Source organism: Panthera onca, chromosome C1 (genome assembly GCF_046562875.1).
Source record: "Panthera onca isolate mPanOnc1 chromosome C1, mPanOnc1 haplotype 2, whole genome shotgun sequence".
In the NCBI taxonomy this organism is placed as follows: Eukaryota; Metazoa; Chordata; class Mammalia; order Carnivora; family Felidae; genus Panthera; species Panthera onca.
The window spans coordinates 114,422,527-114,438,526 of NC_138346.1; the positions used below are offsets into that span (position 1 = coordinate 114,422,527).

The following is a 16,000-nucleotide window of genomic DNA, read 5'->3' on the forward strand; positions in this document are numbered from 1 at the left end:
TGGTTTCACTATCCTCTTTCCACCCTACCCCCAGGACCACCACCACCTCCTATAGAAATCTCATGGGGCATGCATGGGTTGGGGCTGTAGCTGTGACATTGGATACTGAGATGGATCAGACAAGAATTCAAGGTGAATTAGAGTGAAATATTTGGGAAATGGTTCTAATATATCAGGGTTATTATATGAAGCTATAATCAGGAAAGTTCCCTACAATTCACTCATCTGAAAGCTATGAGATCAAACTAAGTAGGCACTAGAGACACAGTAGGGCTAGTGCTTGGTTCAGGCAGGGGCTGAGTCTGCATGGGGCTTAGGGTGTGGCATTCACTGCTAGTCCTGTGGCAATAGAAACAGGACAGAAAGGAGGATCCTGGGAAGATGGCAGCATAGGAGGATGCTGGGCTCACCGCGCGTCCTGCTGATCACTTAGATTCCACCTACACCTGCCTAAATAACCCAGAAAAACACCAGAAGACTAGCAGAACGGAGTCTCCGGAGCTAAGCGCAGAAGAGACGCTCACGGAAGAGGGTAGGAAGGGTGGAGAGGCAGTGTGCACTCCCCTGACTGGCGGGAGGGAGCCGGCACGGAGGGGCGGCCCGACGGCCAAGCAGAGCCCCCTAGTCTAGCTTGCAAAAGTGGAGGGACCGGATGGAGTGTGTTCTGACAGCGACTGGGACTTGACATCTGGAGGATTATAAGCTAACAGCTCTGCTCGGAGAACGGGAGGGCTGGAGGACAACGGGAGGGAGAGTTGTTGAGCCCCAGACTACAGAGCTCAGCTTGGCGGGGAACAAAGGTGCTCGCCTGCACCATCTCCCTCACCCATCCCCCAGCCAAAATCCCAAAGGGAACGAGTTCCTGCCAGGGAACTTGCTTGCACCACGCAAACACCCAAAGCTGTGCTTCTGTGGATCCATCCCTCCAGTGGGTCTGACTCCCTCCCGGTGCCACAGCACCCCTCCGGAAGCAGATCTCTGAAGGAAAAGTGAGCTGAGCCTGCCCCTCCTGCTCCTGTGCACCTTGCCGATCCACCCCAGCTAATACGCCAGATCCCCAGCACCACAAGCCTGGCAGTGTGCAAGTAGCCCAGATGGACCATGCCACCCCACAGTGAATCCCGCCCCTAAGAGAGGGGAAGAAAAGGCACACACCAGTCTGACTGTGGCCCCAGCAGTGGGCTGGGGGCAGACATCAGGTCTGACTGCGGCCCGCCCACCAACACAAATTATTCAAGACAGCACAGGGGAAGTGCCCCGCACTCCCGCACCACTCCAGGGACTATCCAAAATGACAAACGGAAGAATTCCCCTTAGAAAAACGTCCAGGAAATAACAACAGCTAAAGAACTGATCAAAAATGATTTAAACAATATAACAGAAAGTGAATTTAGAATAATAGTCATAAAATTAATCGCTGGGCTTGAAAACAGTATAAAGGACAGAAGAGAATCTATTGCTACAGAGATCAAGGGACTAAGGAACAGCCAGGAAGAGCTAAAAAATGCTATTAATGAGCCGCAAAATAAAATGAAGACGACCACAGCTCGGATTAAAGAGGCAGAGGAGAGAATAGGTGAACTAGAAGATAAAATTATGGAAAAAGAAGAAGCTGAGAAAAAGAGAGATAAAAAAAATCCAGGAGTATGAGGGGAAAATTAGAGAACTAAGTGATGCACTACAGAGAAATAATCTACGTATAATTGGTATTCCAGAGGAGGAAGAGAGAGGGAAAAGGTGCTGAAGGTATTCTTGAAGAAATAATAGCTGAGAACTTCCCTGATCTGGGGAAGGAAAAAGGCATTGAAATCCAAGAGGCCCAGAGAACTTCCTTCAGACGTGACTTGAATCGATCTTCTGCATGACATATCATAGTGAAACTGGAAAATACAAGGATAAAGAGAAAATTCTGACAGCAGCTAGGGATAAATGTGCTCTACCATATAAAGGGAGACCTATAAGACTCGTGACTGATCTCTCTACTGAAACTTGGCAGGCCAGAAAGGAATGGCAGGAGATCTTCAATGTGATGAACAGAAAAAATATGCAGCCGAGAATCCTTTATCCAGCAAGTCTGTCATTTAGAATAGGAGAGATAAAGGTCTTCCCAAACAAACAAAAACTAAAGGAATTCGTCACCACTAAACCAGTCCTACGAGAGATCCTAAGGGGGATCCTGTGTGACAAAGTACCAGAGACATCGCTACAAGCATGAAACCTACAGACATCACAGTGACTCCAAACCCATACTTTCTATAATAACACTGAACGTAAATAGACTAAATGTGCCAACCAAAAGGCATAGGATATCAGAATGGATAAAAAAACAAGACCCATCTATTTGCTGTCTACAAGAGACTCATTTTAGATCTGAGGACACCTTCAGATTGAAAGTGAGGGGATGGAGAACTATCTATCATGCTACTGGAAGTCAAAAGAAAGCTGGAGTAGCCATACTTATAGCAGACAAACTAGACTTTAAATTAAAGGCTTTAATAAGAGATGAAGAAGGGCATTATATAATAATTACAGGGTCTATCCATCAAGAAGAACTAACAATTATGAATGTCTAAGAGCCGAATACAGGAGCCCCCAAATATATAAAACAATTACTCACAAACATAAGCAACCTTATTGACAAGAATGTGGTCATTGCAGGGGACTTTAAGACCCCACTCACAGCAATGGATAGATCATTTAGACACACAGTCAATAAAGAAACAAGGGCCCTGAATGATACATTGGATCAGATGGACTTGACAGTATATTTAGAACTCTGCCACCTAAAGCAACAGAATATACTTTCTTCTCGAGTGCACATGGAACATTCTCCAAGACAGATCACATACTGGGTCACAACACAGCCCTTCATAAGTATACAAGAATTGAGATCATACCATGCACACTTTCAGACCACAATGGTATGAAGCTTGAAATCAACCACAGGAAAAGTCTGGAAAACCTCCAAAAGCATGGAGGTTAAAGAATACCCTACTAAAGAATGAATGGGTCAACCAGGCAATTAGAGAAGACATTAAGAACTATATGGAAACAAATGAAAATGAAAATACAACAATCCAAACGCTTTGGGATGCAGCGAAGGCAGTCCTGAGAGGAAAATACATTGCAATCCAGGCCTATCTCAAGAAACAAGAAAAATCCCAAATACAAAATCTAACAGCACACCTAAAGGAAATAGAAGCAGAACAGCAAAGGCAGCCTAAACCCAGCAGAAGAAGAGAAATCATAAAGATCAGAGCAGAAATAAACAATATAGAATCTAAAAAAACTGTAGAGCAGATCAACAAAACCAAGAGTTGGTTTTTTAAAAAAATAAACAAAATTGATAAACCTGTAGCCAGGCTTCTCAAAAAGAAAAGGAGATGACCCAAATAGATAAAATCATGAATGAAAATGGAATGATTACAACCAATCCCTCAGAGATACAAGCAATTATCAGGGAATACTAGGAAAAACTATATGCCAACAAACTGGGCAACCTGGAAGAAATGGACAAATTCCTAAACACCCACACTCTTCCAAAACTCAATCAGGAGGAAATAGAAAGCTTGAACAGACCCATAACCAGCGAAGAAATTGAATCGGTCATCAAAAATCTCCCAACAAATAAGAGTCCAGGACCAGATGCCTTCCCAGGGGAGTTCTACCAGACGTTTAAAGCAGAGATAATACCGATCCTTCTCAAGCTATTCCAAAAAATAGAAAGGGAAGGAAAACTTCCAGACTCATTCTATGAAGCCAGTATTACTTTAATTCCTAAACCAGACAGTGACCCAGTGAAAAAAGAGTACAGGCCAATATCCCTGATGAATATGGATGCAAAAATTCTCATTAAGATACTACAAAACCGAATTCAAGAACATACAAAAAGAATTATTCACCATGATCAAGTGGGATTCATTCCTGGGATGCAGGGCTGGTTCAACATTCGGAAATCAATCAATGTGATACATCACATTAATAAAAGAAAAGATAAGAACCATATGATCCTGTCAATCGATGCAGAACAAGCATTTGGCAAAATTCAGCAACCTTTCTTAATAAAAACCCTCGAGAAAGTCAGGATAGAAGGAACATACTTAAAGATCATAAAAGCCATTTATGAAAAGCCCACAGCTAACATCATCCTCAATGGGGAAAAACTGAGAGCTTTTTCCCTGAGATCAGGAACACGACAGGGATGTCCACTCTCACTGCTATTGTTTAACATAGTGTTGGAAATTCTAGCATCAGCAATCAGACAACAAAAGGAAATCAAAATTGGCAAAGATGAAGTCAAGCTTTCACTTTTTGCAGATGACATGATACTATACATGGAAAATCCGATAGACTCCACCAAAAGTCTGCTAGAACTGATACATGAATTTAGCAAAGTTGTAGGATACAAAATCAATGTATAGAAATCAGTTGCATTCTTATACGCTAATAAAGAAGCAACAGAAAGACAAATAAAGAAACTGATCCCATTCACAATTGTACCAAGAAGCATAACATACCTAGGAATAAATCTAACCAAAGATGTAAAAGATCTGTATGCTGAAAACTATAGAAAGCTTTTGAAGGTAATTGAAGAAGATATAAAGAAATGGAAAAACATTCCATGCTCATGGATTGGAAGAATAAATATTGTCAAAATGTCAATACTACCCAAAGCTATCTACACATTCAATGCAATCCCAATCAAAATTGCACCAGCATTCTTCTCGAAACTAGAACAAGCAATCCTAAAATTCATATGGAACCACAAAAGGCCCCGAATAGCCAAAGAATTTTGAAGAAGAAGACCAAAGCAGGAGGCATCACAATCCCAGACTTTAGCCTCTACTACAAAGCTGTGATCATCAAGACAGCATGGTATTGGCACAAAAACAGACACATAGACCAATGGAATAGAATAGAAACCCCAGAACTAGACTCAGAAATGCATGGCCAACTAATCTTTGACAAAGCAGGAAAGAACATCCAATGGAAAAAAGGCAGTCTCTTTAACCAATGGTGCTGGGAGAACTGGACAGCAACATGCAGAAGGATGAAACTAGACCACTTTCTCACACCATTCACAAAAATAAACTCAAAATGGATAAAGGACCTGAATGTGAGACAGGAAACCATCAAAACCCTAGAGGAGAAAGCAGGAAAAAACCTCTCTGACCTCAGCCGTAGCAATCTCTTACTCAACACATCCCCAAAAGCAAGGGAATTAAAAGCAAAAATGAACTACTGGGACCTTATGAAGATAAAAAGCTTCTGCACAGCAAAGGAAGCAACCAACAAAACTAAAAGGCAACCAACGGAATGGGAAAAGATATTTGCAAATGACATATCGGACAAAGGGCTAGTATCCAAAATCTATAAAGAGCTCACCAAACTCCACACCCGAAAAACAAAAAACCCAGTGAAGAAATGGGCAGAAAACATGAAGAGACACTTGTCTAAAGAAGACATCTGGATGGCCAACAGGCACATGAAAAGGTGCTCAGCCTCGCTCCTCATCAGGGAAATACAAATTAAAACCACACTCAGATATCACCTCACGCCAGTCAGAGTGGCCAAAAAGAACAAATCAGGAGACTATAGATGGTGGAGAGGATGTGGAGAAACGGGAACCCTCTTGCACTGTTGGTGGGAATGCAAGTTGGTGCAGCCACTCTGGAAAACAATGTGGAGCTTCCTCAGAAAATGAAAAACAGACCTACCCTATGACCCAGCAATAGCACTGCTAGGAATTTACCCAAGGGATGCAGGAGTACTGATGCATAAGGGCATGTGTACCCCAATGTTTTTAGCAGCACTCTCAACAATAGCCAAATTATGGAAAGAGCCTAAATGTCCATCAACTGATGAATGGATAAAGAAATTGTGGTTTATATACACAATGGAGTACTATGTGGCAATGAGAAAGAACGAAATATGGCCCTTTGTAGCAACATGGATGGAACTGGAGAGTGTGATGCTAAGTGAAATAAGCCATAAAGAGAAAGACAGATACCATATGGTTTCACTCTTATGTGGATCCTGAGAAACTTAACAGAAACCCATGGGGGAGGGGAAGGAAAAAAAAAAAAAAAAAAGAGGTTAGAGTGGGAGAGAGCCAAAGCATAAGAGACTGTTAAAAACTGAGAACAAATTGAGGGTTGATGGGGGGTGGGAGGGAGGGCAGGGTGGGAGGGAGGGCAGGGTGGGTGATGGGTATTGAGGAGGGCACCTTTTGGGATGAGCACTGGGTGTTGTATGGAAACCAATTTGACAATAAACTTCATATATTGAAAAAAAAAAAAAGAAACAGGACAGAAAGGACCTATCAGAGAGAAAAGTAGAATTTCTAGGACCTTCAATCAGAAGGAGAACAATGGAGACAACTATAGGCGCACGTAGGAAGGGCATGCTGAAGCTCCAGGGAGGAGGATGGCAAGTGCAAACTAGAGAGAAGTATGGAAGTTAACGTGTGTGTGTATTTTGTGCATGTGAGAGAGAGAGAGACATATGTGTGTGTGTGTGAGAGAGAGGTGTGTGAGACAGAGACGTGTGTGAGTGTGTGTTAGAAAGATGTGTGTGTGTATGTGAGAAAGAGACGTATTTGTGTGTGTGTGAGAGAGAGAGACGTGTGTGTGCATGTGTGTGTTAGAGAGAGAGGCATGGGTGTGTGTATGTGAGACAGAGACGTGTGTGTGTGTATGTGAGAGAGAGAAGTGTGTGTGTGAGAGACGTGTGTGCATTTGTGTGTTAGAGAGAGAGGCATGTGTGTGTATGTGAGACAGACGTGTGTGTGTGCGTGTGTGTGTGAGAGAGACGTGTGAGCATGTTTATGTGAGACAGAGAAAGGTGTGTGTGAGAGGCATGTGTGTGTATGTATGTGAGAGAGAGACGTGTGTGTGCATGAGAGACAGATGTGTGTGTGTTAGAGATGTGTGTGTGTGTGTGAGACGTGTGTGCAAATGTATGTGAGAGACGTGTGCACGTGTGTGTTAGAGAGACATGTGTGTGTGTATATGTGAGACAGAGAGAGATATGTGTGTGAGAGAGACGTGTGTGTGTGTGTGTGTGTGTGTGTGTGTGTGTGTGCGTGTGTGTGTGTGTGTGTGTGGGAGAGAGAGAGAGGTGGGGCAGGGGTCCTGTACTTGTCACGTGGTAGATAACACAAGCAGGGGGTTAATGAAGCAGAAAGTCATGTATTTAGGCCCCTTTATCTTAAGCATATCTCACACCAGAATGAAGAATGGAGATATTTTGTTGGCCACATTTCAAGGATGGGTCAATTCCATCCCTCGTGAACAAAACTCTAAATAGACCTGAGAGATCTTCTGCTTTCAGGCATCTGTTTTTTCTTCATTGACCCTCTCTGCCATTGCATTAGCAGCATTTGATTTTAATACAACATGCCTTTTTCAGTGGGAGACAAAACAATAGTGCTTTGTCACTTTCATCTGTGATTGTGTTCTAGGAATGTCGTTAAGTATATCGCTGATCACTGCAAAAAAATTCCTTTAGATTCCACTGTTAGGAGGGCAATAATTCCCTTGAAGTCTGTATATATTAGACCATTTGTCTCTCTATATTTTATCTTTCAGGAAGCTCAGAACTAATCATTAGTCTGAGGTATAATAACTGTGTAGGTCACAGATTGAATATTTGTGCTCTTTTCTCAACTCACAGTCTATTTCCCATTGTTTTCTGATTTTCCACTTGTAGTTTTATGACAAAGATGCTATGCCCTCTCCTGCTCTGGTTCATAGGAAGAATCCAAACTGGTTCTAACATGTGCCTGGGTATGGAGTGAGGCTTTCTCCTGCCCACAGTCCTACATGGGTGTCCATTGATCTCACCTTTTGTGCCAAAACCATGTAGGAAGAGGGTCTGCTAGGGTAGGATGGTGGAAGGAGGAAACCAAGCAGAGCCTCTGTTTAGGAGATGATCTCTGGTGGGTGAAGGTCCTCATGAAAGACTGTCCATTTCAATTCAGTCCCTTGATCCTTATGATGCCCTGTCTTTCCCTTGACCCATCCTTACCCAGCCTCAAGGATGCTGGCTCACTCATTCTTTCCTTTTTAATCAATAGTCTTTATAGCCTCTAGAGGAAAGAAAAAATTGCTCATATAGCATGCACTGACTCCAACGCATTCCACAATTTTGTTTTCACAGTAGAGGACCTCATATCTGCATACTGGGATTGAACAAATATGTGAATGTGTGCAGATGGAAAGAACTAGATTTCTCACTGTTCAAGTGAGAGGTTATAGATAAGCAAGAAAGAGCTGTTGGCCAAGAAAGAATTCACTGAAAATTTAAACAAATAGGTATTTATTTGGGCAACTAGAATTGCAATTCCAGAGACAGATTCAGGTAAAAACCTGACTTGTGAGAAAAATTAAGAGGCTGCCAGGGAGAGTGGTAAAGGAAAAGGGTCATGAGTACATCTGTCATTTAGGTCCTCCATGCAAAACAGGGGTTTAAAACAGGTTAACTGCAGGGTACCTGGGTGGCTCAGTCAGTTAGGCATCTGACTCCAGGTCAGGTCATGATCTCTCAGTTCTTGAGTTCGAGCCCTGCACAGGGCTCTGTGCTGACAGTTCAGAGCCTGGAGCCTGCTTTGGATTCTGTGACTCCCTCTCTCTCTTCCCCTCCCCTGCTTGCACTCTGTCTCTCTCTCTCTCAAAAAATAAATAAACATTAAACAAATGAACAAACAAACCAGGTTAACTGGGATTGGTTGGATTAATATGCAAATGAGGGATTGAAACTTGTCAAATCACATTGGCTCCTTCCCAAATGAAGAATGAAAACAATTCAGGGGCCATAGTGAGGAGGGAGTTAAGTTCAGGCTGAGCTTAACTTTTCACAGCTGGCAAAAATTTAGTTTTTCCCATAAGGATGCACATAAATTTCTCTCCTTTGGCCTCCTAGCTAGGCTTGCTTGCTCCATTTTGAAATCTCCTTTTACAAAGTCTAGAATAAACCATGGGACACTGAATTAATGTAGACATCATTATGAACTCATGTTTAGCTTAGACACTGAATTAATGTAGACATCATTATGAACTCATGTTTAGCTTAATATAGATACAGAGGGATTATGACTAAAATAATTATAGGTATGTGTGTAGATGCTGGTTACTATACACACATATATTTCCAAGTACTGAGTACTGAGAAGGGATGACACCCCAGTAGTAAGGAATAAACCAGCTCTCAGATCTTGGTTTACAATCAATTTCCCAATAAAAGAAATCAGGGGTCATAATAAAAATAGCTGAATCTAGGTCTGGGTCAGAGATTATACAAAGTGAGCCTGAAGCATGTGATACATAGTGCCCTACAGTAAGGATGTGCTTTAAAAAAAGGACACAAGAGCTGACTGAGAGAGGTCCCAAAGCTGGAAGGTTATGAACAACAAAATAGAAAGCATGGCATTGGATTACAACCCAAAATATAATATAAATAGTTATCCAATATCCATGAGTCAATACTGATATTAATAAATGATGTTGGAAATAGAGAGAGAAAGAGAGAGAGAGAGAAATATGACCAAGACAAATCTTCTTACAGAAAAATTCCAAATAACTTATAGATACTGTCCCTTCAAGGAGGTAGAGTGTAACTCCCTATTTCTTTCAATGGGCTACACTTAGTGACTTCCTTACAAAGAGAAGAGCATGGAAAGGGAAAGAAAAAGAGGACCTTTATATGGAAAACCTACAAACACTGCCATAGCCAGTTGGTGAGAATCAGTGTCAACAGTGAGGTCATGTTGATAGCATGTACCCTTGATATAATAGGATGAGAATGGCTTTATTCCTGTGATTTTCCTCCCCCCAAATCCATAATCCCATTCTAAGCACTAGAAAAACACACCACACAAATCCCAGTTGAGAGACATTCTACAAAATACATAACTAGCACACCTCAAAACTCTCAAGGTCATCAAAAATAAGTAGTCTAAGCGTCTATCACAGTCAAGAGGACCCTAAGGAGACAAGACAACTGAATGTAATGTGGTGCCCTAAATGGAATCCAGGAACACAACAATGACATTTAGTAAAAATTAAGGAAACCTGAATAGAGTATGGATATGGACTTTAGTTGATAATAATACAGGGGCACCCAGGTGGCTCAGTTGATTGAGCATCCAACTCTGGCTCAGGTCATTATCTCACTGCTCGTAGGTTAAAGCCCCAAGTTGGGCTCTGTGCTGACAGCTCAGAGCCTGGAGCCTACTTCATATTCTGTGTCTCCCTCTCTCTCTGCCCCCCCTCCCCCACTTATGATCTCTCTGTCTCTCTCAAAAGTAAATAAACATTAAAAATTTTTAAAATTTTTAAATAAAAAACAATCTTAATATTAATTCTTTAATTGCAACAAACATACCATACTAATGTAAGATCTGAACCACAGAGTAAACCACATGCAGTAAACATGGGAAATTCTCTATACTATCTTTGCAACTTTCCTGTAAATCTATAACTATTCTAAATAAAAAACCTATTAAAAAATTAAGTGCATGCCAAATATAAGTTACAACTAATTGAGCTAAATATGTCAAAATGTTACCTATGACATCATATATAATCCCCTCCACAGCCTCATGAGGCTACTATTATTTTACCTAATTTTAAAAATTTTATTTTGATGTTCATTTATTTTTGACAGAGAGAGTGTGAGCAGGGGAGACACAGAATCCTAAGCAGGCTCCAGGCTCTGATCTGTCAGCACAGAGCCTGACTTGAGGCTTGAACCTATGAACCATGAGATCATGACCTGAGCCAAAGTCGGACACTCAACCAACTGAGCCACCAAAGCACCCCACCTAATTTTTAGATGAGAAAACTGAGGCCTAGAAAGGCACAGAAACTTGCATAAGATCACAGGGTTTTCAAAGATTTGAAATGGGTTTCATTTGACTGGGGTCTGAACATGTACTTGTTCTGTTAAGGAAGGTTTGGCCTCGGATTCACACAGATGTGTGTAAAAATGGGATGTGATTTCATTTGTTTTTAAAATAAAGTAATACATTTACATGCAAATTAAAAATCAGGTAATCCAATAGGTTGTAATATGAAAAGAAATGTCTCATTCTAAATAATCAGCGTATGCATTTATTTCTTTGTCTCCTTCTAGACATATCTATTCACTTCCCCAATGAAGCACAATGGACCACGTTCACCATCCCATCCCACCCTCCCTTTTATTTAGACATGTTTTATTTTTCATGCTCCTATTGGCTTACCGCTATAACATTAAATACTATAACTCAAACCCAGTTTCTTCACCTGCCAAGCTGAGGCAACATTTCCTGACTTCCCGTTAAATAAGAGATCACATCAGCACAACATAGCTTCTTTTGGCTTAGGATGATTTTGTTTTCATATTTTATTTGTGGCAGCTTTACAGGAAAAAATAAAGCAACGACTTTTTATTACTATTTGTGTTATATCATGGAACACATGGTATGTAGTAACAAAGTATGGTCTGCCAGACGTTGTAAAGTAAGCTGCTGAAAACACACTGGACCCAGGGCATAAGCTAGGCTAGCCTCCCTAGAGGTGACCAAGGGGCCAGGCTGGTGAGAGAACGTCTATCGCAACTGGAGACCACAGGGCACTCTGAGGCAGGGCTGACCTGACCTGAGGCCACTGGGTTCAGTTCAGTTCCCAAGTGAAAATGTCCCTTCTGGAAGGCTGCTATGACTACTGGTTGGAAGAGGACAGAGCCCTGTTGAATAGCTTACCCAGGAGTCTTTCAAAGTCCCTCTGGGAACTCTTTAAAACATCACAGCTCGCTTTCTTAAAAAATTTACATGTTTTTCACTTAGCCCAATTTTTAAAAATTAGACAAAAGAACATATTAAATATCAAATACTCTGTCAAAACAAAATTACCTAATTAGAAAATGTTGAAAATGTGTAACTATTTAACATTCATTAAAAGTGTGTAGTTAGAGTCAAAAGAAAAGTGGTTGTACCACTTAACTGTTTTGGATATCCCTATAAATATAAGATTTTGGATATAAGATGTTTTGCACAAAATGTGAAGTCTACATTTTTAATTATTTATTATAGAAAAAAATGTAAATGTACAATATTAAAATGAAACCTTACTGAATCCACACCAAAAAAACATTAACAATATTAACATTTTTGATGTACAGACATATTTAGAAAATGCAAAGATATCAAATGCAGACTTTTATGATAAAAATAATGATCAAATTGGTAGATTTTTTTCAAGGTAGGAATTTCAAAATCAATTTTTGCAGACTGGACACTGTAGTATGCAATAATATATAAGTTGAACAGTTACCAAGGGGAATCCAAGTACTGACTGGGGAATTGAGGAGACCAAATATTAAGTAGTATTCTTGTCAAAGAAAATTTGTTTCAGTCAAAACTTTTTTTTTTTAATTGTTGTTTGGTGAGTGTCCACCTTTGTATAGAACAAAAATAAAAATAGAAGAAAAGAGATTCTTAGATATTACACAATCAACCAAATGTTGACATTTTGCTTTTTTTCTTAGGTAAAAATGAGATTTTTCCACACAGAATTCTCTCACACAAACATAACTGAACATCTAAAATCAAGGATATTTAAAACTTATCAGCCAAATATGGAAGTGCAACCAATGGTATATCAAAATTCATAAGACACTGCTTTATACAATAAATAGCATGCTTTTTCACTTCAAAAAGAGAAGGCATCTAATCTTTTTTTTTTTTTTTTTGAAGTACAGATTTCATGGCAGTACAATAGGTAGATACTTGGTAAGTTCCTCAGAAAGTATATTTTTATTTCCCCACAAAGTGGATTTTTCCTTTAGCTATAGTAATTTTTTAACATAGTACTCATTCTTGCTCTGTTTAAAAAGAAAAAATTAACATTTATTTATTATTGAGACACAGAGACAGAGCATGAGCATGGGAGGGGCAGAGAGAGGTGAAGACACATAATCTGAAGCAGGCTTCAGGCTCCAAGCTCCAAGCTGCCAGCACAGAGCCCGACACGGGACTCAAACTCACGAACCATGAGATCATGACCTGAGCCAAAGTCAGAAACTTGACTGAGCCACCCAGGCACCCCCACTCTTGCTCTTGAACAAAATAAGTCTCTTTCCCCAAAATGATTTTCTTAAATGGAGGCATTTTAATTGCCTCTAACATGCAATCTTTCTGGAGAGTCTGAAAAAAAACTTCATAGTCTTTGACAATTTTAAAATTCCAACTCTAAAGATTTATCTTAGGAAAATTACTAAGAATAATCACCAATTAGAATGTTTATTTTATTATTGTTTACGGCAAAACATGGAAGCAACATTAAGTCCCCCGAATCAGGGAACTCGTTACACAAATCATGATGCATTCATATAATGGACTATAATAGTGTTGATCAATATTTATTAGCACAGAAGAATATTGACAATTGTACTATTAATTAAAAGATCAGGTTATAAAGTATTCTGAAATTATCCCATTTTGTGACTTTCTTTAGAAAATTTGGAAATAGATCCTGAAATTATTAGCAGGAGTTATTTTTAGGCAGTAAGATTTTTGATTGGTCTTAATCATCTTCCTTATGCTTATCTACATTAATACATCTTTATATGGGTATGAATCATTTTTTTAGAGAGAAAAATTACACATTCAAAATTATAATTATATACAATTATGCTCTATCTATATACCTATATAGTGAGATATATGCTAGCAGAGGCAAAATCAGGTCACAGCAGTCAGGAGGATTGCTAAGGTTTCAAAATTGGCATCTTGTGTTTTGGGAATCATAGACAAGCTGACACTCTGCCCTGAGACTAAGCAATAGAATTCATTGGTCTGGGTACTTAGTTAAAAACATATTTTCAGTTTCCCCCAGGAAAATGAGAATCAGCTAAAAATTATCACCTGGAACTTACACTGATATGCAACTACATTGAGCCTCAAGCCTCAAGGCCCCCAGGCACCTCTACTTTATTTCAAGTCTGCCCTACCCTGGGGCAACAGACTCTAGGCATGGGCCCAGACTGTCTTCTAAGGTACAGTCCTTTGGGACCTGGGGTTTCGTACTTGGCTTATGAGTTGTTTCATATGATCATCTCACACCTGGAAGTCCAGCCAAGTTGAAGTCCATGTCATTGGCAAGTACCCCACTTGTATGTGAAAGGAAAGGTGGAAATGTCCACCTGGAAAGTTCTTCCCCTCGTTCCACACCCAGCACCAAAGTCTGCTTGTCTTTAAAAGCCCTGTTGAAAACAACTACCCCAGAGGCCTGTTCTCCCTCAAGCAGCATGCTCTGCTTCAGATTTCTCTTTCCAAGACCCAGGAAACCACTTTTGATCTGCACCATCAGAATGAGTCTCTCCCTTCTGTCCTTGACTTTTTGTACTCTTTTCCTCCTTTGAGTTCATACAAAGTGAGGAAAAAAGAAGTATGTCAATCACCTTAAAATTATATTTATTATTATACATATTTCAATCTACAACGTACATTGCTTCTCGCACTAGATTGTAAGCTTTTCTAGAACAGGAACAAATCTCCTATTACATTGAGGAACACAGAGCACAGTATAGAGTAGGTGCTCAACATATGCTTACCACACTGAAGCTGTCAGTGCGAGGATTATGCAACAACATGGGTTGACAGCTATGAGGATACAGAGACAGAAATCTCAAACCATGTGTCTTTGAATCACCAGCATCTTGAAACAGTCAGCATCTTGGGAGGAAAGAAGAAGGTGCAGCCTCCACCTCAGCCCTTACAAGGGACCTCAGGGGTTCATAGCAGCCATAGCTTCAACTCCAAGTTGTTGCTGAGATGAAGGAGTGGGTGGAAGACAGGAGCAGGAGTGCAGCTTATAGGGGCCAGGAAGTGTTTCCCAGTCCAAATGAGAAAGGGGGACCCTGAGCTTCCCAGCGGAATAAAAGCAGAAACCTGGGTAGGGAGAGAGAAACTGTACCTGTGTCCCTCTCCTTCGGGCCAGTCACCTTAGCACTCCTCCTCTTTGATGTGGTAGACTGTGGCACCACTGAGGCAGCAGGGTTTCTTGCAGCGAGCCCTCTGAGAGTGTCCCAGACTCTGATCTCCTGGCTTCTGGGAACTGGAATCACTGACCTGGACTCCTGGACGGGGGTCATAGAAAGGAGCAGAGTAGGCAGGTAGGGAGGGGTTTGGGCACTGGGGAGGGGTACATTTGGGAGCAATAGGGGGCTCCCAAGATTGCTGCTTCTGCTGTGACATCAGTGGGCTAGTGAGTGGAAGCTGGAAGGAAAAAGAGCATGGATTAGGTCAGGGCCTTGATTCTTTTCTCCATGGGCTGGGACTGTCAAAATGAAGCTGGCATTTACAACCTTCTAAAATCCATCCCAGGAAGGACAAAAATGGGTCTGAGAGGGTAAATTGGGGGAGTGAGCCATGGTGGGAACCCTCAGGGGACCCACTCACCAACAACCAAGCTAATAACTTATTCTTCTTAAACAAAATGCAGCTGAGTTGAGCAGACCATCCACCTTCCCAGGCCAGTGTCCATCATGTTCAAGTGTGAAGGAGAAACAAATCTCTACTCTTTCTTCACTCAGTCTTACTTTGTTCTGAGTGTCCTAAGCCTGCTTGTATCTTCTTTGCCTCTTCATCCCTCTGTCTTCTGTAATTTTCTCCCATGTTAAATAATTTGAGGTCTTTTGCAGGGACCACTTCCCTTCCCTAAAGTTCTCTTACCTGGTGAGAGGAGAAATCAGGCCTGCTTTTGCAGCACCTGGGTGAGGGACATCCAAGTGTCTCCCCACCCAGAAGTAGTATCACCCTAGAGGAGGATGCGTGGACAAATCATCCAAGAAGGAGTCTGGAGGCCTTTTATACATCCTCCAGTGAAGACTTCAGGCTACATGTTATTGGAAGACAGCTGTGGGTGGACTATTTATGTGAATGTTTCACAATTCCCAGGACTGGATTCCTCAGTGGCACGCAGCAGGATGTGGGTCAAAGGAATCCCATGTGAGTGAA

At 41.0% G+C, this 16,000-nt stretch overlaps 1 protein-coding gene across 1 annotated transcript; it reads right to left on the reverse strand.

Moving 5' to 3' along the window:
- Positions 1-313: 313 nt before the first annotated feature.
- LCE6A (late cornified envelope 6A) lies at positions 314-15,238 on the reverse strand. Its single transcript, XM_078450557.1, is given in 2 exon segments — positions 314-339; positions 14,986-15,238. Coding segments are annotated over 2 exon segments (279 nt in total).
- Between the last annotated feature and the right edge of the window lie 762 nt (positions 15,239-16,000).